This window comes from Cervus canadensis, chromosome 21, assembly GCF_019320065.1.
Source record: "Cervus canadensis isolate Bull #8, Minnesota chromosome 21, ASM1932006v1, whole genome shotgun sequence".
Classification (NCBI taxonomy): Eukaryota; Metazoa; Chordata; class Mammalia; order Artiodactyla; family Cervidae; genus Cervus; species Cervus canadensis.
The window spans coordinates 7,696,643-7,722,009 of NC_057406.1; the positions used below are offsets into that span (position 1 = coordinate 7,696,643).

The following is a 25,367-nucleotide window of genomic DNA, read 5'->3' on the forward strand; positions in this document are numbered from 1 at the left end:
GGAGCTGTGAGGGCCGCTCCGGCCGGAGGGCCATCTTGGTGGCGTCCTGGCATCGTGTTCTATTTAATGGTCACACTCAAGAGACTATTCTATTCTAAATGACTCCCCGCAGAGGCTAACAGCTTCCGCCTCCTTGAAAGCACCGGATAGGAGGATGATCCCTCTAGAGGACCGGTTCTAGAGTTAATATAAGAATGAGTGTATGGAGAGGCAGGCAACAGCACGAACAGCCACGCTTCTAGAAGGTTCTGAGCAGTGCGCAGGGTAGCGGCAGAGGGAGTAGGAATGAACAGGCGAAGGACCCGGGGTCACGAGACCGTTGGGTGGGCGGAGCCAGCGGCCGGGGAGGTTCTAGTCTGTTCTGCCTCGCGGCAGCCGCCCCCTTTACGCGGTCACGCTGAAGTAGCGCCCGGGCCTGGAATCGGGCCGCCTCCCGCCGCCGCTGGACTATGGACCCCCGCAAAGTGAGCGAGCTTCGAGCCTTCGTGAAAATGTGTAAGCAGGACCCGAGCGTTCTGCACACCGAGGAAATGCGCTTCCTGAGGGAGTGGGTGGAGAGGTGAGACCCGGGCCTGAGGACCGTTGAGGGGAGGGAAGAGGGACGGCCGGAGAGGGTGCTGGGCCCCGAGCTGCCGCGGGGCGGTGGAGCGTGGAGCTCGGCGGCGGGGCTCGCTCCTTGGAGGCCACCTCGAGGGGCTAATGGGGGATCGGGACGCTTAGATGGTTCAGAGGCACGGAAAGAAATGGCAGAGCTGGGTTCTCTGCACCCTGAGGTGGCCAGGGGTGTGTCTTCGTCGAAATACGGAGATGCAGAGTGTTGCGGGGACCTGGACACTGTAGACTTGAGGGGGAGGGGTGAGGGCGGCCAGACTGCTCTTTAGCGTGGAGTTGTTTTTCTTCCCGTCTCTGGTGTCCTGTTGAGGTCGCAGTAACACAAAGCAACTCTTATACGCACTATGCCCTTAAAAATTGGTGTGGTTAATAAGTTACGGTACAAGTGATAGCTGTATGTGATTACCTTTACGATTACTGCGATTCTAAGTGCGTAGAATTATTTTTAGGAATCACTTCTTGTCCTTTGGTAGTGGCGGTTCCCCATCACTTCAAACATTGTAAGAAAGATGATTTTTTAAGAACCCGCTTGTTAACACGGTCTGTTGTTATCTGTAACTCCAGAGTACGTCGCTACGAGCGTGAAATAAATTGAACAGGCATTGTGCCAGATGCTAGCTATGAAACAGTATGAGAACAATCTATTGAGTAATACAAATGAATAAATACAGAAACTCGTTTGATACTTAGAGGTTAGTATTCTGCGTTTTGGAGGGGAAGTTAAGGAAGAAAGGGAACCCTTCCCCGAGATGATTTTTTAAAATCGCTACCTCCGGTGAGGAATTTGAAAGAGATGACATACAAAATTGCTTCTCACGGTGATAAGTAGCGACAGTACAAAGAAACGAGACCCTTAAAAGGTACTACCCTAAACATTGATCTGTTTACTTCAGTAATATTTTTATAGGGAAAGATGCACCAACGATTAGCCAACATTTGAATGACTAGTTCTTCTAATGAGCTTGTTCTAACAAAGAGATTTAAGTTCAAATCCGTGAACGTTGTTTGTGGTGGGTTAGTCATTTTTTTTCTCTTTTAAGTTTCTCAGTCCTTGTTTACCCATACCAGTTTTCTCGTTATTATAAGATTTCTGCTCCTGATATTTATGTAAAATTCTGAGCACACTTACAGTTAGTTACTGTAGTAGCTTAGTAACAATTGTTAACAGTTAAGAATACTATTCTGCCATTTCTCCTTTTTGACAGAAAAAAAAACCGTAAGAGATGCAGTTAGATTTTCAGGACTAGAAATTGAGATCTAGATTTTAGTTGTTTACTGCGTAATTTGATCCAAAAGTGTCACTTAAGATGTTTGTGTGCTTTCCTCTTATTATCCATTCTTTAGAGGAAAGAGCCTACAATTAGTCCAAGTTCTTAAAATTGCAGGAAAAGGGGACCTGTACTGCAGAAAGAAATATCTGGCATCAAGAGTGAACCTTATACCCAGTGGATACACTGTTCCACCTCTAGAGAGGTAGTGAGGACCCTGAAGAGAAGTTAAAATATCTGAGAACATTGTTGTAACTTAAGGCGGAGAGCTGGTTGCTATGTAAGATAATTCTGATTTAAGGTTTGAAAAATACTGTCAGGTATTGTGTTTTTAAAAAAAAAAAAAAAAAAATGGCCTTGTGTCTTATTTTAAAGTTTCCCATAGGTAATTCCAGTTTTTCTTTCTGGTTCTTTTTATAATTTTCTTTTGGTAGACTGAATTGTTGGCTTAAGTATGGAATGAAGGGTCTTGGCATGTGTACACACCTGATTCTGAACGTTTAAGTTGAGATACTAACCTACAAGCTTTTGTTATTTGTTTCCGTCTAAATTTAAACCTAAATGGTTGCTGTCTCTGAAGTGTTTTAATTCCTCTCTTTTCTGCCTTCATATCAGCCTTCTTAAAGCAGTCCAAGGTTATAGTAGATTGGGCTGAATGTAGAGACTTCAAGGTCTAAGAATATTCCTAAACCTAATGCTACTTTAGGTTTCCATTTCAGGTTTTCCTCTTCTCCGTACTAAATTTGTCATGGATACCAGGGCTTAGACAATCTGTTTGCTTATTTGCCATAATTTCTACCATTATTTATACCTTTAAACTTCATTTAGTTTTAAGAATTTATAAGTTTAATATACTGGACAAAGAGAAATACGAAGAAAAAAATTTTAGCTCAGTAGCTAGTGGGAATTGGGGAGGCTACATTCTTTCTCAGAAATATGTTTTGGAATATTTTTGTTTTTCTAGAGGAAGAAGTGTTTTCTGATGCTGTTTTCTCCTATTTGACAACTCGGTCTACATTCTGTCTTGTAGGTGCTTTTTATCTTTTCACTTTATGGTAATTTAAGATAAAAGGGAGTGTCTTTTATTCTGGTCTCCAGCACATGGACCGTTGTTCTTCAGCAAATATTCTTTGTCTTTTAAAAAAAAAACACATTTATTTTATTGAAATACAGTTGCCTTACAACGTTTCAGGTGCATAGCAAGGTGATTCAGTTATACGTATACATACATTGAAAAATTATTTTCTATTATGTGTTAGTTGCTCAGTTGTGTCTGACTCTTCATGACCTCATGGACTGTACCCTTCAGGCTCCTGTCCATGGGATTCTCCAGGCAAGAATACTGGAGTGGGTTGCCATTTCCTTTTCCAATAGTTCTCTGTGCTATATAGTAAACCTTTGTTTCAGCAAATATTTTAAATAAAGTGAACCGAATGCATTTGTACTGTCAGTGAATTTAGAATATAGCACCCAGTTTTTTGTACATGTGTGTCAGTAACTATAGCACAGAGTAGACTGAATGTTACCAAAGTGAGAGAACTAGGACTGAAGTCTTCTGTGATCCCACATGAGAAGGTCTCTCACTAGTCCTTTGTAAACGCCTGTATTGGCAAAGTCCAATTTGCAATTTTGACAGGGAACTAGCTTGTTCTCAATCTTGGAAGCATAAAATGAAACTTCTGTACCTATAAATTGGTGTTACCTTCCAGTAGTTAACTAGAATTTGGAGTGTGAGAAATTCTGAATCTAGTTTATGAATAAAGCCTCTTGGGTTTTCCTCCCACGTTTTAAATTTTTTGGAAACTGTTTCTAGCTTGCAAACAGAATGCAAGTGTAGTATGAAGAACTTTTTTCCTGAACTGTTTCCAACACTGTGTCCCCAGCGCCATTTAGTGTGTGTGTTCTACAAACAAGGACTGTCCTTTGCAGTGCAGTCATCAGCTCAGGAAACTGATGCACTACGATTATCTAGTCTGCAGAATTACATGTTGCCCTTTGTTGGCATGTCTCTTTGTTCTGAAATAGTACTTCAGTCTCACTGATTTTCATGACCTTGGCAATTTTTAATACCATGAGCCAGTTGTTTTATAGAACTTAACCTCAATTTGGGTTTGTCTGATCTTTCCTTAGGGTTTGATTTTGTTTAATATATTTCTTGGCAGGACTGTTACCTCCCAAGGTTTTTGTTTTTTTTTTTTTAATTGAAGGCTAATTACTTTACAATATTGTAGTGGTTTTTGCCATACTCTCCCAAGGTTTTAACATGAATTAAACTGTTAGGACTGTATTTGGATGTCACCCTAAATAGATTCCGGAATGCTGCATTTTGGAAACTTACTTAGTTTAAGAATTCTAATGTCTTCATTAAAATTTAGCTGAAAAGAACTCATATTTGATTACTGTGTTCTTTGGAAAAGCTGTTTTTAAAGAATTTTGTCCTGTTTTGTTCCCTTATCATTAAATCCCTTCACTCTGCTGAATTGCATGCTTAGGTGCTTTGGATTGTGTAATGATTTAGTGATTGGCACACGGGAGCCATTTTTCATTATCAGTATCAAAGATACTGAGTAATTGAAGATTCTTTTTGATAACTGTCACATTAAATAGAATGGGAAAGGTGCACATTTAATTTTAGTTTTCTAAATATATATTTTTTCTCATCTTCCTCAAGCATGGGGGGTAAAATACCACCTGCTGCTCATAAAACTAAATCGGAAGAAAATACCAAGGTAAGTTATGAATTTCATTTGTATGTTTAGTGATAAAGTACTATAAGGTTTCTTAGGAATGTTTTTCACCTGCTGCCCTCAAATTACCACCCCTGATTTCTCCCAAGAAATCATTTGGAAATAAGATCTTGGTAAAATTTTATTTTGCGGTCAAATCTCTGTAATCTGATTTGACACTTAGAATGTGGGGTTGAATAGTCACTGTGTTGTAAAATAAGTGAGAATAAATGCTGGATGCATGTTATATGCATGAACTGTAAGTGGTAAGCTCTGTAATTGTAAGCATTTGTAGTCTTCATCTTTTGGGGTGGGGGAGGGCAATGTGCCATGTCTTGCTGGATCTTACTTCCCCACTGAGGATCAAACCCGGACCCACTGCAGTGAATCCTAACCTTTGGGCCTCTGGGGAATTCCCATTCATAATTATCATCATTTTTTTAGCATGTAGTATAGTATTTTTGTAGGTACTTTATTAATATTTGGAAAGTAAATGAAAAAACAGCCCAAATTTGTTGCACTCTATGTTTTCTGCCTACTACCTGAGGGGTATTTCTGAGTGTGATTCAGGGTGGTGTTTTAGCATATTTGCCAAAAAGGCGTGTACAGTAGGGAGGTTGCTGGGGGGAGGTTGCTGGTAGCTAAAGTTTAGAGATGAAGGTTGGGGAAGAAAGCTCTCTTCAGAATTCATTTTTCTCTTATTTTGTGCCTCTATGTCTAGAAGGTTTTCTCCCCCCTCAGAATTTTCTCGTTAGCTGTCTTAAATTGATAAGAAAATTTGCCGTTTTATTTAACATTATCTTTGAACGGTGAAATGAGAGAAGTTAAGTAAAAGCTCCAGAAATAGTTAATTCTTTTTTTAGATGAGTCATTTGTCAGAGTTTGGTAAATTCTGAGCCCTAGATAGGCTATTTTGCCTTATGATACATATGTATGAAGACAAAATTGTGTTTAATATGTATCTCTGCTAAAACTTTTATTTTGCAAAAGTAGTAATGTGTTTGATTATGGGGAGTTGTGGACTATAGTGCCTGTTAAGGCATAATATGTGGTATATCCACTTTATTAGCTTCCTAAAAATCTTAAATTTTTTAAAATTCTAAAACTCATTGTCTAAATGGTTTGGATAAGGGAGTGGACCTATACTTACTTAAAAGAGCAATAAAAATAGAAAACTAAAAGTAGTTTACCAAAACACAAGAAAGAACATTAACAATTGAAATAAAATGTATGTGAATAGTGTATACATAAATCTGTATAAATTAATAAAATATATATTGGGTGTGTTATTAAATGCTGATAGCATTGTTTGCCTTCCCTTTGCTAGGAAGAAAAAACAGATAGTAAGAAGGCGGAGGAAAACATAAAGACAGACGAACCATCAAGTGAGGAAAGTGATCTAGGTGAGGAGATGGTAGTTAGTATGTATTTGATAATATAATATGATCGCTATAACATGATCCTGTGTTGATTTTTTTACTAGATTGACTAATCAGTGCTAATAGTAGTATAACATGAACTACATATGAAACTTAAAATTTTCTAGTAGCCACATTTTAAAAATTAAAAACAGTTGAAATTAGTTCAAATGATGGATTTAGACTAATACGTAAAATGTTAGCATTTCAACATGTGATCAGATTGGAAAAATTATTAATGAGCTGTTTTTCCATTTTTCATACTAGTCTTCAAATTCAGAGTATTTAAGTATTTATAGCATATCTCAATGCAGATGTTACATTTTTATTGGAAATACTTGATCAGTATTCAGACTTCATGAAATTTGTTAAAAAAAATTTTTTTTGTAAAAAAAAAAAAATTTGTAGAAAAAGTTGGGTCATATACCCAGGTTTTTCTAGATATGTGTAAAAGTTTTCAAATAACTGAATCAAGTACCAAAAAATTGTTTTCCTTTAGTATCTGCATCTGTGTTAGTAATATTGGTTCAGTTTAGAAGAATTGATGTGTCATGGGCCTGGGGTTTTATTTGGTTTTATTTTTTCAGACTGCAAACTGACAAATTTCTTCATAAATTTGGAGGTCTTTTGAGACTATAAATATATACCCTAGTTATTAATTGGGTCGTCTCTTAATTCGTAGAACCTATCTAAAAGCTAAAAAAAAATAACTTAAAATTTTTAAAATTTTGAATTGGTTCTTGATCTTTGGTGTGTTGGAAAGGGCTTGTTGTTTGTGGGCTTAATCAGATCTTTTACTTACTGTAAAATATTTTTTAGTCTTACAGTTTTATGAAAATTACCATGACTATAATAATTTTTTTAAAACTAAGCATTTTGTACATGAATTAAGCTGGTTTACAATTAGACAAAGTTAGTGGTTCAGCAGGTAAAGAATCCGCCTACAGTGAAGAAGATGAGAGTTCAGTCCCTGGGTCGGGAAGACCCCCTGGAGGAGGAAATGGCAACCCACTCCATTATTCTTGACTGGAGAATTCCATGGACAGAGGAGCCTGGTGGGCTATAGTCCATGGGGTTGCAAAGAGTCAGACACAACTGAGTGCACACACAGAGGCTCAGTTCCTGTTAAAAATTAAAAATCTTCTTGTTGAATGTGAATTCTGATTTCAGGTAGCTAATTTTAATTTCATTCTTTTTTGACCATTTAGAGGAAACTGCTTTTATCAAATTCACTTTGCTAAATATGGTTCCTAATACTGTATCAGTAGTATGTGCTGGGCTAAGTCACTTCAGTTGTGTCTGACTGTTTGTGACCGTAGCCCTCCAGGTTCCTCTGTCCATGGGATTCTCCAGGCAAGAATACTGCCATGGATTGCCATGCCCTTCTCTAGGGGGTCTTTCTGACCAAGAGATTGAACCCAAATCTCTTTTGTCTCCTGCATTGGCAGGCGGGCTCTTTACCACAAGTGCCATCTGGGAAGCCCCGTCAGTAGTATACCTTTAGTTTAAAATTTATCCGTGCTGTTTTCAAAAACAGAAAATGGTAAAGTTAAATATTTTACCATGATTTACAACAGAGTTTCATAGTAACTTGTGCTATCTGCATAAAATTAAAGAAAAAAACAAAAAGCATAGTGTATTGGTGTGTAGAACAGAGTATTTGCATTGAATCGGTTTGTTGACATTGACTAAATCAGTGGTGTGTCTGTGTGTAATACATTCTAGGAATAGTGACTGCTCTTGGCAGGGTACTTACTACAATGTGATAACATACGTTACATTATGTGCCTATTAAAATGAAATGTAATCTTACCAAAACAATAGGATTGTGTTTTACAAGGAAATATTTTAGTATATTGGTTTAAATAAAACTAACAAAGTAAAATATTTAAGTTAACCTAGAGTAAAATGTTCAGTTCATCAGTTACACAAGCCAAGGTTAATTATTTTTAATAGCCTCCTGTGGCCAGTGGCTACTATATTGGGTAGCACAGGTCTTATTGTCATTTTCTCAACTTTGACAGAAATTGACAATGAAGGTGTGATTGAACCAGACACTGATGCACCTCAAGAAATGGGAGATGAAAATGTAGAGGTAAGGTCAATGGTTTATTTTCTGTTTGCTGTCAGGAATGTGAAAGTTTACCTGTTGCAGTTATCTTATGATGTGTTTCTCCTAGGAAAAGGGCGTGTTAACTCTTACTCTGACTTAAGGCATCAAGGAAAGCATTTATTACTTAAAATATTTGGGAAAACTCCCTTTATTTTTAATCATACTCTAACAAAATGCTTGTTTTCTGTTAACCTATTTCAGTTTCGCATCTGGTTGAACTGCTCTTGAAACTATAGAGTTCACCTAACATTTATTTCTACAAATGGGATTGCCTGTTAATGGGATATCTAGTACCAGTGATTTTCTAAAATGATTTTGTCACAACACACTATATTACTCTTAAGGTGGTGAAAATTGATTCTTGGGAGGTGGGTCCTTGAAAGAAACCTTTAGGTGTTAGAATGGTTAGTGGTATTCCAAAGATCATAACACATTAACATGTATGGAGTATATCTGCACAATTAAAATGGAGGGGGTGAGAAATAAGGGGAAAATGCGTAATAAGCTTTTTTGGGGGTTGATAATGAAATGGAGCTTGAGAAACAGTGTAATATACAAATCATAGCTTAAAAGATTGGTCCAGGCCCTCATCACTACTTAATATTGTCATAATTCATCATTGCCATACTTACTGTGTAAAATGGTGTTGTTCATCTCAGTGTGTCTAGATTTATAATACTTTGTATTTATCCTACTTGGGATTTACTAGGCATCTTAAATCCTAGGGTGGTTAACTTTTTTTTTTAAGCTCTGGAGTATTTTCAGCTAGTATCTCTTTCAAAAATGGCTTCTTTCCCATTCTCTCTACTATCATTCAGGAGCCATGGTTAGATACACATTAGACCTTTTCATCATTAAGTTCCATCTCTTTAACACTGATGAATTATGTATGCTTTCTTTATCTAATCAGCTGTTGCATCAAAGTTGGAATTTGAATGCTTGTTTTTCATTTTGATATTTTCGCTTTGATTTTTTTTTTTTAAGATGACTTGGTTATTTATAAGTGTCTTGCGCCTTACTCATTTTCAGATCTTGCCTTAATAGTCTTAAAGCACATTAAATTCTTTTATCAGTTTGTCTTCCTGGTCTTATTCTCCTGTTATTTTTCCTGACTCTTGCTCGTTGAGGTACTTTGTTTACTGTAGTTTGAGAGAGAGAGAGAGACTGTGTGTGTCTGTGTGTGTGTTTTGTGGAAAGTTTTTGAGGCCTAAATAGAAGATGAGTTTCTCCAGAGAGGGATATGTTTGCTTCCATCAACACTCTGATTTGGTGTACTAACTCAAGGGCCACTTTAAATTTTCATGGTTTTTTCCTTGCATGTTTAACTACACAAGTAATGTGACTGTGGTTATGAATTTTCAGTGGAGATTTCTTTGTCTTCTCACTACACAGCCGCCCTCTGCACAGGTTTATTTTTGGAATAGGCGTTTGGGTTTCCCGATCGGTATTGGAGGCTGAGTAGGCGGGATACATTTGTGTCACTGAATCTAGACTTCATTTCATGTGTCCTGCAGTATCCTCAAAACCAGAATTGTAAGGTCGCCAGGTTTGACACCTTCCACAGTGTTGAAAGCAGGTGGAGTGCCTGGCATCTGGCTGAATTTCAGGTCTTCATTTAATCTTGTTCTTTGAGGATTTCTACATTCTTAGGTCATAGATGGCTTTTGAATGGTGTGTTTTAGACTTGTTCAAAGTATCGTGTGTACCATATTGCTATAAACTGAAGTCCTCTTTTTGCAGATTATCCTGGCTCTGCAGGATGTCTTACTATCTGGCAAGTGTGTTTTCCTTTGTTCTTTTTAAAAGGATTTTTTAGTTTGTCCAAAACTTGTATGAATTTTTGTTGAAATCGCTTTGAATTTACTGAGTAACTTAGGGCTAGATTGGTCAATAGATTTTTTATAAGCATAGTGTTTTATCTGTGTCCTTTAACAGAATTGTCTCTCTCGCCCCTTCCCCTCCCTTGAAAGTCTTGTGTGCTCTTAGAATGGTATCCTCTTCTATTGTATTTTATAATTGACTTTTACAGATGTGGAAGAACTTTGGGTTTATTTTTTTATTTTTTGGGGTTTTTTTTGGGGGGGGTTATTTTTTATGTAGCTTTTGTATCTGAGAACTTCATTGAATTGTCATAGCAAATCTAATAACTTGTCAGTTCTATTAGGTTTTCTAGGTATAAAGACAGGTTGGTATTTTCCTTCCAGTTTTTAAATCTGTCAAATCATTTTCTTAATGATTTAGCCAGCATATTTTATAGTGATGGGGATAGAGTGGATTTTTGTTTGTTAAAGAAATTGCTTCTTGTAGGACATTTGCTATGTTTTTGTCATTAATAATCTTTATAGTGTCAGCATCTTCTACAGTGTCTGTTCTGTTAGTATAGGTGCTCATGGATGGTTATTGGACCAAAAGAATGAGACATTTTTGTTGTGAAGATTCAAGCCTCTTAGGAATTAACTTTTTCACTTGTGAGGAGACTGGGTTTTAGTACAGGCATGCCTCCAAGATATTGTGAGTTAGGTTTCAGACCCCTACGATAAAGTGAGTCAAACAAATTTTTTTTGTGCAAATAAGTTATGTTGACACTATAGTCTGTTAGGTGTGGCATAGCATTATGTCTTTAAAAATGTGCACACCTTAAAAAAAATGCACACCTTAATTTAAAAGTACTTTATTGCTTAAAAAAATTGGCCATCTGAGGCTTCAGCAAGTCATAGTAGTAACATCACAGATCACCATAGCAAATACATTACTGAAAAATTTGAAATATGAGAAGAACTGCCAAAATGACACAAAGACACAAAGTAAGCAAGTGCTGTTGGAAAAATATCTCCTGTAGACTCCTAGGGTTGCCAAAAACCCTCAGTTTGTAAAAGGTGCAGTGTTTTTTTGCAGAGTACAATTTAAAAAAAGCTATGCCTATACTTGTGAATAACTAGAAAAGATTTGAAAAAACTAGGGTGGGAAAAACCTGCTCCGATCGGGATGGAGGGAAGCAAAAATCATGTCTAGGGCAGAGTATAGGGAGTGAAATTTATTGTTTAGTATGAAAGATTAAAACGTATCCTGAAAAAAGAAAAATAAATAAAATGTATCCTGTACGGTTTCTTACTAATTATTTATCATAATTATCCTCTTTATTCCCTGAAGACCAGAGACGGATGAATGAAAATGGGAGTTGTGATTACTACACCCCTAAGAAAATCCAAATTGTTTTCTGTTTCTCTTTGCTTTTCTACTAATTCTGAGTTGATCTTCAATTTCCCCCTAGATAACTGAGGAGATGATGGATCAGGCAAATGATAAAAAAGTGGCTGCCATTGATGCCCTAAATGATGGTGAGTGTTATTTTTTTTCTCTTTGCTATGTTTTTGTAGTAGTCTGAATATTTTCTTCTCTCATTTTCTGCTACAGTAACTGTTAATAATGGGAAAGTGAAAGGGAATTTAAATTTTTTGAGTATATTGTGCTGGAGAAGAAAGTGTCCTGTTTTCCACTCAGCTTTTTCCCATTGACAGAGAGGCTGAAATGAGCACTCAAGTATCATTATCTTGCCTCAGACTGTGGACAGATCCTGATTGTCACTCCAAGACTGTGCTTTCCTGACTATAGTTTGGTGTTTTTCCCCTGACAAGAGACTTTTAAAAGGTGGATGACTTCACCCCAAAGGGTATTAGATCAGTGAGCCTCAACTTTTTACATAGTAAAACTCTTGACAAATACTGTCCATTGACAATAACAGTCGTCTTCTAGTCTCTGCATGTTAGAACCGCTTCAGAAAATCCTGTCAGAATGGGAGAGTGCTGATAGTATTAAGTATATTGTTTAATTACTTAAAATTTATAAGAACAAATTATTTATTAACTGGGTACTAAGCAGGACCCCTTCATAACTGTGGTGTAGTGTCACAATGGCATTGTTGAATAGATGGTGTTGTATAATGCTGTTGTGCATTTGGACTTCATCCATCAACTTAGAAGATGACTAAAGTTTTATTTTAAAATGGTTTCCACGCCATCAGGGAAGGCCCTAGAATGAGTTCAGTATTGACTGTTAGTCAGGTTCCTTTATGTTTATACTATTGCAGTTACCTTAATAGGTTGTCTACCTGAAATGTCTCTATGGCTTTCTGTTCATTGTTCCTAGGTTATTCTTACTTAGAACTTGTTTTTATTGTTACATACTCCTTTGCTTGTAACCTGCAATTAACTTTTGCATACATTGTGAAGGTCATTATAGCATTAGACCTGCTAGAGTCAGATCCCATATTTGCTGTCCCAGCCTTGTTCTCTTTTTGACTATTAATCTTCCATTCTCACTTTCCTTCAGTGTTCCTTTACTTGTGCTTTACTGCTTCTGTATAAAGATCTTCTTCGCCTTTTTCAGCTTTTAATTTGTACCCAGCAGTTCATCCCAGCCACTTCTCTTCCTGACCGTTCCTTTTCCACACTAATCTTTTCTTAATTGCCCTGTCCCGGAGCATTCCTGTTTACCTAGCAGAATGAGGAGTGGTTAGATTCTAGATATATTTTAAAAGTAGAGACAGAGGGGTTTTGGTTTCACATTGTGCAGTCAAGAATAACTGCAAGATTTGGGGCTTAAGGGTAGATCAGGAGTTTCCAAACTGCAACCTCATGTTTTTATAGAGTTGGTGGAACAGAGCCACACCCATTTATGTTTTGTTGGTGGCTGCTTTCCCACTAAAACTGCAGAGCTGAATAGTTACGATTGTTAAAGTCTGCAAGGCCTGAAATAATTATTAAATGGTCCTTTCTAGAAAATGTTGCTGACCTCTAAACTAGACTGAACGGAGGAGCCATTTAGTTTATAAAGTCAAAATCTTTGTCTCTAATATATTTACTTGTGTTATCCTATTATATATATAAAAAGTGTTTAGTTGAGAATGTAGGGTAGGGGAATAGATTTGGAGATGGGGTAGGAATTAAGAGTTTCATTTGAACATGGTAGATGTGAATTGCTTATTAGACATTGAAATCTAACTTCTAATAGACATCTGTAGGAGTAACTGATAAGACAGAACATTTTTCTGCGTTTTTATGAGTTCTCTTAAGGTCCTTAACGCTTTAGTTAACTGGGTAAATATTTTTCATAGTGAATTGTGGCATTTACTTTAAAACTGTTTGTTTTGTCTTACTAGTTTCCTGTGTATTATGTTTATTTATTAACTGACTTTACTGAAGGTACTAATAAACAAAAGAAGCCAACTATGAGAATGGGATACTGAAAATGAATTTAAAATAACGGGTATGGTCTCTCATCAGTTCTAGTCCACACACACCCCCCCCCCCTTTTTTTTGGCTTGTGAATGTCTCTGTTGTGTATAGTTTATTGGTCTCTGATATGTTTAGTTTTAATTTCTGTATCAGCCTCATGAATGTAGTGAGGGTACTTTTTCCTTTATAAGTTTAATTTTATCCTTTTAATGGATAAAAGAAAATTAATTAATGGAATAAAATTGCCTTAGCCTTTGATTTTGTCTTAATTTAAAAAGTCAGTAAGTCCTACCAAGAGTGTGGTATTCTGAAATTTTTAAGGGGGGTTGTGTTCCCCAAATTATCTCTGTCTTGGGTGACTTACAGTATAGGTATAGTAAAGATTTGCTTTGAAGAGCCACTTTTGTGTATTAATTTAGAAACTAGTCTTCTACTGGACTAAAAGGGGAATGTGAAAGGCTAGTAAAAGAGATAAACCGTTAATATTTCTTATCCACTATTTCTCAATAAACTTGTTTCACTTTAGGTGAACTACAGAAAGCCATTGACTTGTTCACAGATGCCATCAAGCTAAATCCTCGTTTGGCTATTCTGTATGCCAAGAGAGCCAGGTGAGAAATCTAAATAAAAGAGCTAATTTCTGCTTATTTGTTTAGATAGAATTGCTTCTATGGTAATCCTAAAGATGTTATTGTTTGAAATGAATACTTTTTAATACCAAACTTATTTTTTAGTGTCTTCATCAAATTACAGAAGCCAAATGCTGCCATCCGAGACTGTGACAGAGCTATTGAAATAAATCCTGATTCAGCTCAGCCATACAAGTGGCGAGGGAAAGCACACAGGTAAATAATGGAACCTAGTTATTTTCAGAGCTCTTTAAATTTAAATCTGGTATGTTAATATACCTTTTTTTTTTATTATTAAAAAAAGAGAGCCTAATGTGATACATGCTCAGTATGTAAAACTGAGAGACTCTATGTCATACGGAACAAGTAAGAAAATAAGAATTCTTTTCACTTCTTTTCCATTCAGTGAATATCAGTGTTAACATCTTTGGCCACATGTAGCCAAGAATTTTTCTCAAAGTTATCTCTAAGAAAAGAGAATAACTTTATCAGTATCTTATAAACTTTCTCTTATTTTCAGACTTCATTATTGTAGCTTAACATTAAACAACCAGTATATTATGGAAAAAGGAATACAGTAACTTGAAACTATTTCAATTACTGCTTGGGAACATGAACTATCAGATAAGGGGGGAAATAAATGAATTTCACCCAGATTAGTAATCAGACCTGAAAGCGAAGTTTAATATATGGATAAATCTTTGTGGTTTGGGGTGAAATGTCCTGTGCTGTTTACATCTTACTGGATTGGAAAAGTTCTGTGCTTCAAGGGCGGATGCAGATAGAGGTGAATATGCTTGGGACCTATTGTATTAGGTGACTCAGTAAAGTAGCTCTAATGATTATGAAGACAGTGTTAAAGATACAGGTAAAAGATTGGAAAATTGTTATTAATGCTGTCTGGGTATACGAATGGTCATGCATTGCTGTGGATTGTCTTGAAGACCACATTTGTCTTTGAGCATTGCTTTGTCTTCTGGTACAAGAACTCATTCTGTACTTTGACTTGGAATAAACCATTTCTCCAAGGAATCATGGTTTGTTTTAGTGGGACTGTTTTGTGGAAAACTGAAGTTTGGCCACTAGGTATGTTTATTGTTTCCAGGATATCATCACTGTCATTTCAGTTAACTTAAAAAAATAATGGTCTTGGGGTGAAAAGTTTAAAAATTTTGAGTTTATACTGATATTTTCGATTAAAATTCAGCATTAAATGTTTTCCCTTTTGTATTTTTTGACTAGTCTCCTAGAATCATGCCTTAAAAAAATAATACACCCTCTAAGTAAAGTGTTTGTTGTTGTGGGTTTTTTTTTTTTTTTTTGGTAGTTTTTTCTTATCCTTAGAATACATCTCACATGAGATATAGTCAAAATACTATTTTAAAAATTACTTGCAAAAAAAAATTACTTGCATAAATTTTTCCTGCATGGTTAATGTTGTCAATGTGATAAACAAGTAGCCTCTTTTTTATTTCTGTTTGTGTTCAGGGTTAGGGCTTGCTTTATTTCTGTCCTTTCTTTTCTGAGTATGTGAAATATTTGCATGTTTAAAGAGTCAAAACTGAGTTAATAAGGTATACTTGGAGAAGTCTCATTTCCATTGCTATCCTGTCTATTCAAGTTTTACTTACCTTCACCAAACTTTAGTTTCTTGTTCATCCTCTCTTTTCTAAATAAAATGTGTACACATGTATTGTTTCCTATCTCATATAGAAAGTAGCATGTTAAATACACATCATGTTTACTGTTTTTTGTTTGTTTGTTTTTGGGGGTCAAGGGCCTCACGTTCACCACAGATGGGAGGCCAGTTGGGGAGAAGGTGCCAGGTGGCACAGCCACCGTATACAGCATGCCATACTGGTCCACTGTCAGACCAGTGATGGCCTCGGCTCCATTGCTCCCAGGCTGACTGGCTCCTGCCTGGCCACCACAACCCCTCGGGACCATTCAGAGGCATCACTGGAGGGTGTGTGGTTAGTTGAGCAGCTGGTGGTTCTCCCCATATCCTTGTTGGTCACGGGGAGGTCTCTTTTTTTGGTGGAAGGCATGCCTGACTCCTCTCATGAACAGGTTTCATATTGCTTTGTGGTGTTCCTGGATCCTGGAAAGGGTCGGCTTACTCCTTGGGGTGTCAGAAGGGGCTTCTTTGTGACTGCCCTGCGCCCCTCTGTGCTGTTGGCTGGAGTGCCCACATCTGAGCTTCCAGTGGTGCTTCTGAGCAGCTGTAATAAGAAGCAGTGTCCTCCCCACTGGCTTGGGAGCCGGCCCATCTTACAGTGCTCTCTGGCTGCTGCTCCTGATTCCGGAGCCGCTGTGACAGGGACCGCTGCCATCCCTAGCCTCAGAGCCACCCCACGCACCTTAACTGTTTTTGATGGTTGAAAGTTGTGGCTCTACATAATTTATTAAAATATATCCTGAATTAAAAAATTTTTAAGTTTTTAAGTTTTTTTTAGTAAAACAGCTTCCCAGTTACCATAGAGGAAATAAAACTCGTACTAAATTTTTATAGAGTGGAATGTAGTAATTAAATTAGTTCATGAAAATTTGTAGTTCATTATCTAACTTAAACCTGTTCTGTTACAGTCCTTTTTTATAAGAAAGACACTGTGCTACATAAATGAATATGGATAAAGGCCTCCAAAAATTACTTTAAATCTGTTTCAGACTTCTGGGCCATTGGGAAGAAGCTGCCCATGATCTTGCCCTTGCCTGTAAGCTGGATTATGATGAAGATGCTAGTGCAATGCTGAAGGAAGTTCAACCAAGGGTATGTTAAAGGAAGGGAAAGGCATTACGGTGATACTCCTGGGCTTAACCCTTGGCAGTAAATTTACTGTGGATGCAAGGAAACAACCATTGGAAGTTATAATCTGTAATCACTTAAATTTGTATTGAATTCAGGAAATCTCATTGAGTTTTCATGCTTTAATTTCTCATGCAGTTTTTTGCATCAAGTTCTGTTTGCAGGCCTGCAAAGTTATAACCAGAAAGTTAGAAATGGTAAAGGGGGCATCAACTTTATAGCAAAGGAGAAAACAGAAAATCTAGAAAATGTGACCCTAGATTGAGTCTGGTCTGTCTGTATTTCTGTCTAAAATTGTTAAAATAACTTAATGCATCTACATGGCAAATCTTTCCTTTTGTGTGAAATTCCACTCCGAAGAATTTACTCTCAAAGGCTTTAAGATAGTGGAAGTTTTATTAAATTTAATCTGTCAGATGATTTGATTTTCTTTCTTTTTGTAACAGGGCTAAATCAACAAGGTTGTTGAGCCTTGAGTTGAGTTGAAATATTCTAGAACACAAAGTTCTTAAATAATCATGAAGAAGCTAAAGTAACAGTTATTCAACTGTTGAATCTTATATTTCTATTCTATGAATAAATACTAGATTCCAAGTATTTGACATGTACTGTGTACTAGTGCCTGGTACATCTTGATTCTTATAGTTAAAACTAACATGCTTCTCTTCCTTGGCCCCTCATTTGATTGATGAGGAAAACTTAAGTATAATTAAACTGTGGGAAATAACTGCTATGTGTTCCCAGTCTCTGCCGTCCCCTGGCAGGTATTGGGCAAGAACTTTCATGCAGTTTGACATCTGTTATCATCTCTGCACTAGTAATTGTTTGACATTTTTTTTTCATTTATTTTTATTAGTTGGAGGCTAATTACTTTACAGTATTGTAGTGATTTTTGCCATACATTGACATGAATCAGCCATGGATCCACGTGTGTTCCCCATCCCGATCCCCCCTCCCACCTCCCTCCTCATCCCATCCCTCTGGGTCTTCGCAGTGCACCAGCCCTGAGCACTTGCATCTCATGCATCCAACCTGGGCTGGTGATCTGTTTCACCCTTGATAGTATACTTGTTTCAGTGCTATTCTTTCAGAACATCCTACCCTTGCCTTCTCCCACAGAGTCCCAAAGTCTGTTCTGTACATCTGTGTCTCTCTTTCTGTTTTGCTTATAGAGTTATCGTTACCATCTTTTTAAATTCCATATATATGCGTTAGTATACTGTATTGATCTTTATCTTTCTGGCTTACTTCACTCTGTATAATGGGCTCCAGTTTCATCCATCTCATTAGAACTGGTTCAAATGAATTCTTTTTAATGGCTGAGTAATATTCCATTGTGTATATGTACCATAGCTTCCTTATCCATTCATATGCTGATGGGCATCTAGGTTGTTTCCATGTCCTGGCAATTATAAACAGTGCTGTGATGAAAAAAATATGGAACGCTTCACGAATTTGCGTGTCATCCTTGCGCAGGGGCCATGCTAATCTTCTCTGTATCGTTCCAGTTTTAGTATATGTGCTGCCGAAGCGAGCACATTTGAAATTTTTAACACTCCTCTAACTTCAAATCCCAGCCTCTTTTTCTCTGGGTCACAGTTGACTTGTTAAAGCCTGTGCTGTGCTTAGTCACTCAGTCGTGTCCGACTCAAAATTTTAAGACCCTGTGGACTGTAGCCCGCCAGTCTTCTCCCTCCATGTGAATTCTCCAGGCAAGAATACTGGAGTGGGTTGCCATGTTCTCCTCCAGGGAATCTTCCTAGCCCAGGATTTGAACCCAGGTCTCCCACATTGCAGGCAGATTCTTTACTGTCTGAGCCACCAGGGAAGCCCAAGAATACTGGAGTAGGTAGCCTGTCCCTTCTCCAGGGGATCTTCCTGATCCAGGAATCGAGCTGGGGTCTCCTACGTTGCAGGCAGATTCTTCACCAGCTGAGCTGCCAGGGAAGCCCACTCACCTCATCATTGAGGTTCTAAGGCTCTGCTTGGTCCTGGTAGCTCTAAGAAGATCTGCTGCCTGCATGTGAACTGTAGCTGCTCAAACATGGCTGCCTCTTCACACCCCTTAATGGTGGCCTCATTAACCCAAAATTTATCCGCTGTCTGCTTGTGCCTCAGTTAGGTCTTTTTCTGTAAGGTTAACCTAACTAATTTTTCAGAACTGTGTGTTAGTTTAATCTTTCCCCAAAGAAAATAATTCTTTAACAAAACCATTGATTGGTGTTGACTTTATTCCGTTTTCAGAGAAGACATTTTTCTGTGACTCTTTCCTAGGCCCAGAAAATTGCTGAACATCGGAGAAAGTATGAGCGAAAACGTGAAGAGCGTGAGATCAAAGAAAGAATAGAAAGGGTTAAGAAGGCTCGGGAAGAACATGAGAGAGCCCAGAGGGTAAGATTTCTGTACCTAAACCATTAAAGAGAAATATAGTAGATTAGACTTCTTTGGAGATCATTCTAATTCCTGGCTCTTTTAAAATAAAAAGAGCTGGCTGCAGTTCTGTAGGATAGTGATGCTACTTAAAAGGAGGTTCTCCTTCCCTCCATTGCTTAGTCTTCAAGTTCTTAAGGGAGTTTTTGTAGCACCAATTCATATCCTTGTTTGTGTTTTCCTAAAATCAAGACTTCTTCCTGGCCAGGTAATTAATTTAAAACTTGGCAGTATTATTTGCTTTGTTTAGAATGCATGCCCTGATATTTTAAGTTTTATGATTCCTTCTGTTTTAGTAGTGAATTCATAGCTATTTAAAATTGACTTGTTACTTTTTAGTTTTAGTTCCCAAAATACTACTAAAAATCATCTCCAAAAGTTATGCTGAGTCGCATCAGTCATTTCCGACTCTCTGAGGCCCTGTGGACTACTGTAGCCTGCCAGGCTCCTCTGTCCATGGGATTCTCCAGCCAAGAATACTGGAGTGGGTAGCCATGTCCTCCTCCAGGGAATCTTCCTGACCCAGAGTTTGAACCTGCTCTTATATCTCCTGCATTGGCAGGTGGGTTCTTTACTACTAGCTCCCACCTGGGAAGCCCACCAAAAATAATCCTTCCTCGTTGAGAATCCAATTGAAAATTGGTTTTTTGAGGGATGGGTTGTTATCTTTAGCCCAGTATTGCCTCTTGAAACTTGTCCTTCTTGTACCTCCTCTAGCTAGTTTATTTTACAGTTTTTTCATGGTTTGTATGGATAAGGTAGGCATGGACAGCAGACTTCTTACTATGTAATTTATTTCCTTTTCATATTAAAGGAGGAAGAAGCCAGAAGACAATCAGGATCTCAGTATGGCTCTTTTCCAGGTATTTTGAAAGATTAAAACTCCTAATATTGTAGATAATTGGGGATTATTCTCATTTTGGGGTTCAGGTGTGTATATTGTATTTAGTACCATTAGTCACTGGGAAAGTTTCATTCTTCGTAAAATTTTTTTATTGGAAATACAGTATATTATTTTCCTACAAGCCTTGAATAGTAGCAGTGAAAGTGTTAGTCACTCAGTGGTGTCCAACTCTTTGAGACCCCATGGACTGAAGCCTGCCAGGCTCCTTCTGTTCATAGAATTCTCCAGGCAAGAGTACTGGAGTGGGTTGCCATTCCCTTCTCAAGGGGATCTTCCCGACCCAGGGATCAAACCTGGGTCTCCTGCATTGCAGGCAGGTTCTTTACCTTCTTTAGTGTCTGAGCCACCAGCAGAGGCCTCTGCAATACAGGTAGAAGAGCTGTTAAAAAGGTACTCAGTATATTTTTGGGTCCTTTTCTGAATTGAGGCAGTGTGAAGTTTATGTAAAGATGAAGAGTTTTTGGTTTTTTTTGAGTTTGTCATTGTAATGGGGAATCAGCAGCTTCAAAGTAACTAGCTTTCTTGTGAAGGGTAATAGAGGCAGCTATGCACCACTTCTCTACTTAGAATTTACGTGATCAGAGGCTAGGGAAGGTAGCTGCTATTGTGAAAGGTCATGTGCTGGCAACTAAAAAAGGGGGTGGGGATGACTTGGAGAAAAAGCAAGAAAATAAATTTTAGCTCATGGCTTATTTTTGTTTATAAGTTAATACCTCATATCAGGTTCCTTGTTTTAGAAAATGACCACTAATGTGGACTAGCACTTGAGATAATTTTTTGTATCGTGGGCTTTATTAGATAGATTTGACAAGCAGACTGGCTCACTGTTGTTGCCTTGGGTCAGTAATTTTTGTGGAGACTAGTTTTAAAAAGTCACAGCAGCATAAGAAGCTAGAAGTTGTTTTCATGTCTCCTTATCTGATTAGGTCTCCTTATCTGTGATTGTTATTTATGGGCATGGTTGAATTGTTGAGACAGATGGAAATCACTCTGTTGTATATATTTCTTCTTTATAGTAGCTTTACTTGTAATGACCATTGATCCATAGAATATGTTAATGTTACCTGTATTTCTCTTTAGGATGTCCCTGTATCATTATAGTGTTAATTGTGATTTTAGAATATCTCCAGTGAATGTAATGGTTTATGGTAGTGAAAAATAGAGTAGAAAAATTTGAGTTTATAATCTAAAAATATACTAGAAGAATTAGATTGGTTTTTGTTAGAACTTTTTTTTCACTTTCAGAAATTTTGATGCAGTTTGGGTGAAGATTAAAAAATCCATAGGCTTTTTTTTTTTTTTTTTTCCGTTAATTTTGGTCACATTGTGTGGCTTAAAGGATCTCCGTTCCCTGACCAGGGATTGAACTCAGGCCACGGCAGTGAAAACATCAAATCCTAGCTCACCAGGGAACTTTCAAAAATCCACAACTTTTTATAACATGTATTTAGGGTAGTTCTTGAAGGAATAACTGCTTAGAAGAATATCGTTTTTAAGAAGAAAAAAACACGAATTAACTTTAAATTGAAACATGAATAATATTAAAGACTGAGAAGATACAAGATGACTTCTTATACTTTTTAATTTTATTTCTTCTTTTTTAAAAAATACTTAATTGGAGGATGATTGCTTTAAAATATGTATCAGTTTCTGCCATATATCAACATTGGTGTGTATTCTGTCGCTCAGTCATGTCCGACTCTTTGCAACCTCATGGACTATAGCCCACCAGGCTCTTCTGTCCATCAGATTTCCCAGGCGAATACTGGAGTGGGTTGCCATTTCCTTCTCCAATATCAACATTAAGACTTTTTAATTTTATAATTCCAAGGGGCTGTTAGCTTTCCCTCTAGTTTTGTTACTAGGGAAAAATTATTTACAGCCTTGTTTTTAAAGAGAAAATTTGATGTTAAAAATTATGTCTTGTAGCATCCAGTTTGAATGTTCAGACTATTTGGTGTTCAGCAGCACCCTTGTTCTTTGTGCATGCACATGTGTATACTCTCAGACTACTTGGGAATATGGTCGGTGTCTATACAGATCTCTCATTTATTTTTGCAGGAGGCTTTCCTGGGGGAATGCCTGGTAATTTTCCTGGAGGAATGCCTGGAATGGGAGGGGGCATGCCTGGAATGCCTGGAATGCCTGGGCTCAATGAAATTCTTAGTGATCCAGAGGTCCTTGCAGCCATGCAGGTAAGACTTGGAAGAACAAAGCTGAACTTTATATCATTAAGGCATTTCTTTCATAATTCTATGTGGAAACATATTAAGGTTACTCTGATAGCCATATTTTACCGAGCTGAATTTACCCAGTAGCTTATTATGCAGTCGTGACATTCATTTTCTTTTTTTCAGAATGAGTAGTTCAAGTTTTTAAAAAGCAGTCTATAGGGAATACTCTGCAATAGTTGGTAATTATATCCAGTTGTCCTTTTCTTTATATCAAAATTGTATAACTTTAATTGTCTTGAGTGACATAGTTGAGTTTGACTTTGAAATGCGCATTAATAATATTTATACTTAAGGGGCTTGTCCAAACCTGAGTTGATTTAGCCATGAGGAAGATTGGAGGATGTTTGCTTTCAATGTTGTATCAGTTTCTGCCATATATCATAACTATAGGTCTAAGAGATAGGATTTAGGATAATAAAATTGATGACCCGTAGAATATTTTTTTAATACTAAAATATGTATATACATATACCTTTCTTTGCAGGATCCAGAAGTTATGGTGGCCTTCCAGGATGTGGCCCAGAACCCGGCAAATATGTCAAAATATCAGAGCAACCCAAAGGTTATGAATCTCATCAGTAAATTGTCGGCCAAATTTGGAGGTCAAGCATAATGCCCTTCTGACATAAAGCCCTGCTGGAGGAAAAGCAACTTAGATCACCTAATGGATGTTGCAATAATACAAACCAGTGTATCTCTGACCTTCTCATGAAGAAAACTGGGGTGCTTTGAAGATAATCCCTACCCCTTTCCCCCAAATGCAGCTGAAAACATTTTACAGTGGTTTGCCATTAGGGTGTTCATTCAGATAATGTTTTCCTACTAGAAATTAAAAACTTTAAGCAATTTTTAAAACTTAAAAATATTTAAAATTAAAAAGGTGTATTAACACCTACATTTTCTTTACAAATCATTTTGATTTTTTCCTTTGAATTAATTAGGCAAGGAAAACACACCAGAGTGGAAGATTTACTGTTCCAAGTTTGAAATAAAGATTTGTTAGTGGGAGGCAAATACAGCATTTAAATAGATAAAGTTTGAATTGGACATATGGTTACTGAGGCATTTTGATTTGTTTTTTTAATTGCTTTGTTATTTTATCTTAAATGATTTGCTTCTGTAACTCTTGGGACCACCAGTATTGCAGTAGGACCTGGGGAGGGACTGGAAGTACTTGGCAGGGCAGCAGCCATCTTACTATATTTTATATCACATGTCCCCTTGTGCACATGCAGTTAAATCTTACACTGTGGTGAAGGGATGGTTTTTATAATGCTGCAGTAAAATTGGATTGCTTAGCTCTGTTCTTGTCTGATACCTAAAATAAATGTTTCGTATTTCCACATAGGGGAAATAAGGGAATGTTTTCCTTTCTGTATTTCTGTGTTTAAAAATGTCCTTTTCACATCAAAAAAATGCCCAATTCTTTGTCTGCTTTTTCTGCTCATTTTCACAGTTTTTTCCTCCTACTCTTCTTGGGCTAAAGATGGTCCCTTTTTACTAACATCACTGCTATCATCATTCATAGCATAATTGTGCAGGCATATTTAATGCTGGGTTTAATATTTAATACAACAGTGACTATGTAGGGTAATACCCATAATAGCTGCAGTTTCTTACTTGGCGAAGAGATTTCATATTTAAGTGTTAGATTTTCTCTTTGGTGAAATCGTAACATATCAAAGGACCTTGGAAGAACGGATTCCCTTTGATGTTTGGTCTCCTACTTAGCAAATACCTATTGCAGTTTGAGTTTATCTTGTAGTATTAATCTTTGGAGAAGTTTGAATTGATACACAAGGAGGGAAACTTGACTTCCTAATCACTAAAGAATTAATGAGATTCATGGTGATTGTTCACTGTGGAGTTGTCAGCATTGTGCAAGATCCATTGTTGTTTTTAAATACTGCAACTCTCTTTACTCCCCTTCCCTCTCCTCCAAGGATAAAGAAAATGATTTTCTGTTGTATATCCAATTCTTACATTAAATGAGACTTAAGTCCAAGCACTGTAACAGGAATTGCTAGGTTTCTGCTTACTATCTTTCAATTTAAAGTATTAGTGTTTAACAGAAATTTCAAGGGATGAGACCTCCTGTACTTTGCTTATTTGAGGAATCAGTGGTATGAGCAGTGAAGTAAATTCCATGGAATACATTTCTGAAATCATAAGTTACTTCAGGTTCTCACTCTTTGCTGTATACAAGCAAATAGAAATGCATCAGTGAAGTGAGAAAAAATGCTGATTGAGCATGCATTTTAAACCCTTTAGAAATACTCAGCGTATAAACCTGAATTTGAGCTTGCTGATGTTCTTTTTGTTAACGTGTGTTCTCCATTCTCAAAATTTCCAATGTGTGCTGTGAGTACCTCAGGACCAGCTACTGCTGGATTTTTTATTTGATTTACACATTACCTAAGTATGTTCTAACATAAGTGGGTAAAAGTAAAATTGTTTTTCTGAAAATGTATCCTGTGCTTTTAGATTTCTAATATAAAGTACATACTTCATTTCATTAGGAATTCAACATCATAACATCATTTCTAAAACAGAAATGTCCTTTTCTTGTGCCAATGATGCTATAAAAAGGAAAAGTAAAGGAATTTTTTTCTGCTCAAAAATACATAGTTACTGGATATTTCTAACTACATTAAAAATAAAGTATGGCTTCAAACTGAATATTGCCTGTTCCCACCACTGTCACTCCCCTTTTTTTCAGCACATGTCCTATATTTTTTATGTCTTGTCACTCATCCTAAGGTATTTTCTAAGCACAGTATACTTTAGATTATACAGTGTTGTTAAGAAGGACCCCTAAAAATGTATTCTCTTAAGTAAAACGGAGCTTTACACATCTTCAGGTGGCAGTTGGGAGGTAAGCAGTTCTGCCATATTCAGAAACAGGAGAGGGCGTCAAGGAAGCCTATGCTGAGATACTTTAAAAAAATGGGAAGCTAAATGTTCATTTGAAGGGCATTGGTTAAGTAAGGAAT

General features: G+C 37.1%; 1 protein-coding gene and 1 non-coding gene across 2 annotated transcripts; one reads left to right on the plus strand and one right to left on the minus strand.

Moving 5' to 3' along the window:
* Nucleotides 1-33: 33 nt before the first annotated feature.
* Nucleotides 34-25,053, plus strand: ST13 (ST13 Hsp70 interacting protein). Its single transcript, XM_043440045.1, has 12 exons — nt 34-559; nt 4,552-4,609; nt 5,934-6,009; nt 8,049-8,119; nt 11,409-11,475; nt 13,898-13,982; nt 14,106-14,216; nt 16,668-16,770; nt 19,081-19,197; nt 20,051-20,099; nt 22,202-22,335; nt 22,859-25,053. The coding sequence occupies exons 1-12, from the start codon at nt 450-452 to the stop codon at nt 22,985-22,987; spliced, it is 1,110 nt and encodes a 369-aa protein (XP_043295980.1). The 5' UTR covers nt 34-449; the 3' UTR covers nt 22,988-25,053.
* Nucleotides 18,238-18,344, minus strand: LOC122424149. The gene has a single exon (XR_006264335.1). It is a non-coding gene; the product is annotated as a U6 spliceosomal RNA (small nuclear RNA).
* Nucleotides 25,054-25,367: the final 314 nt, after the last annotated feature.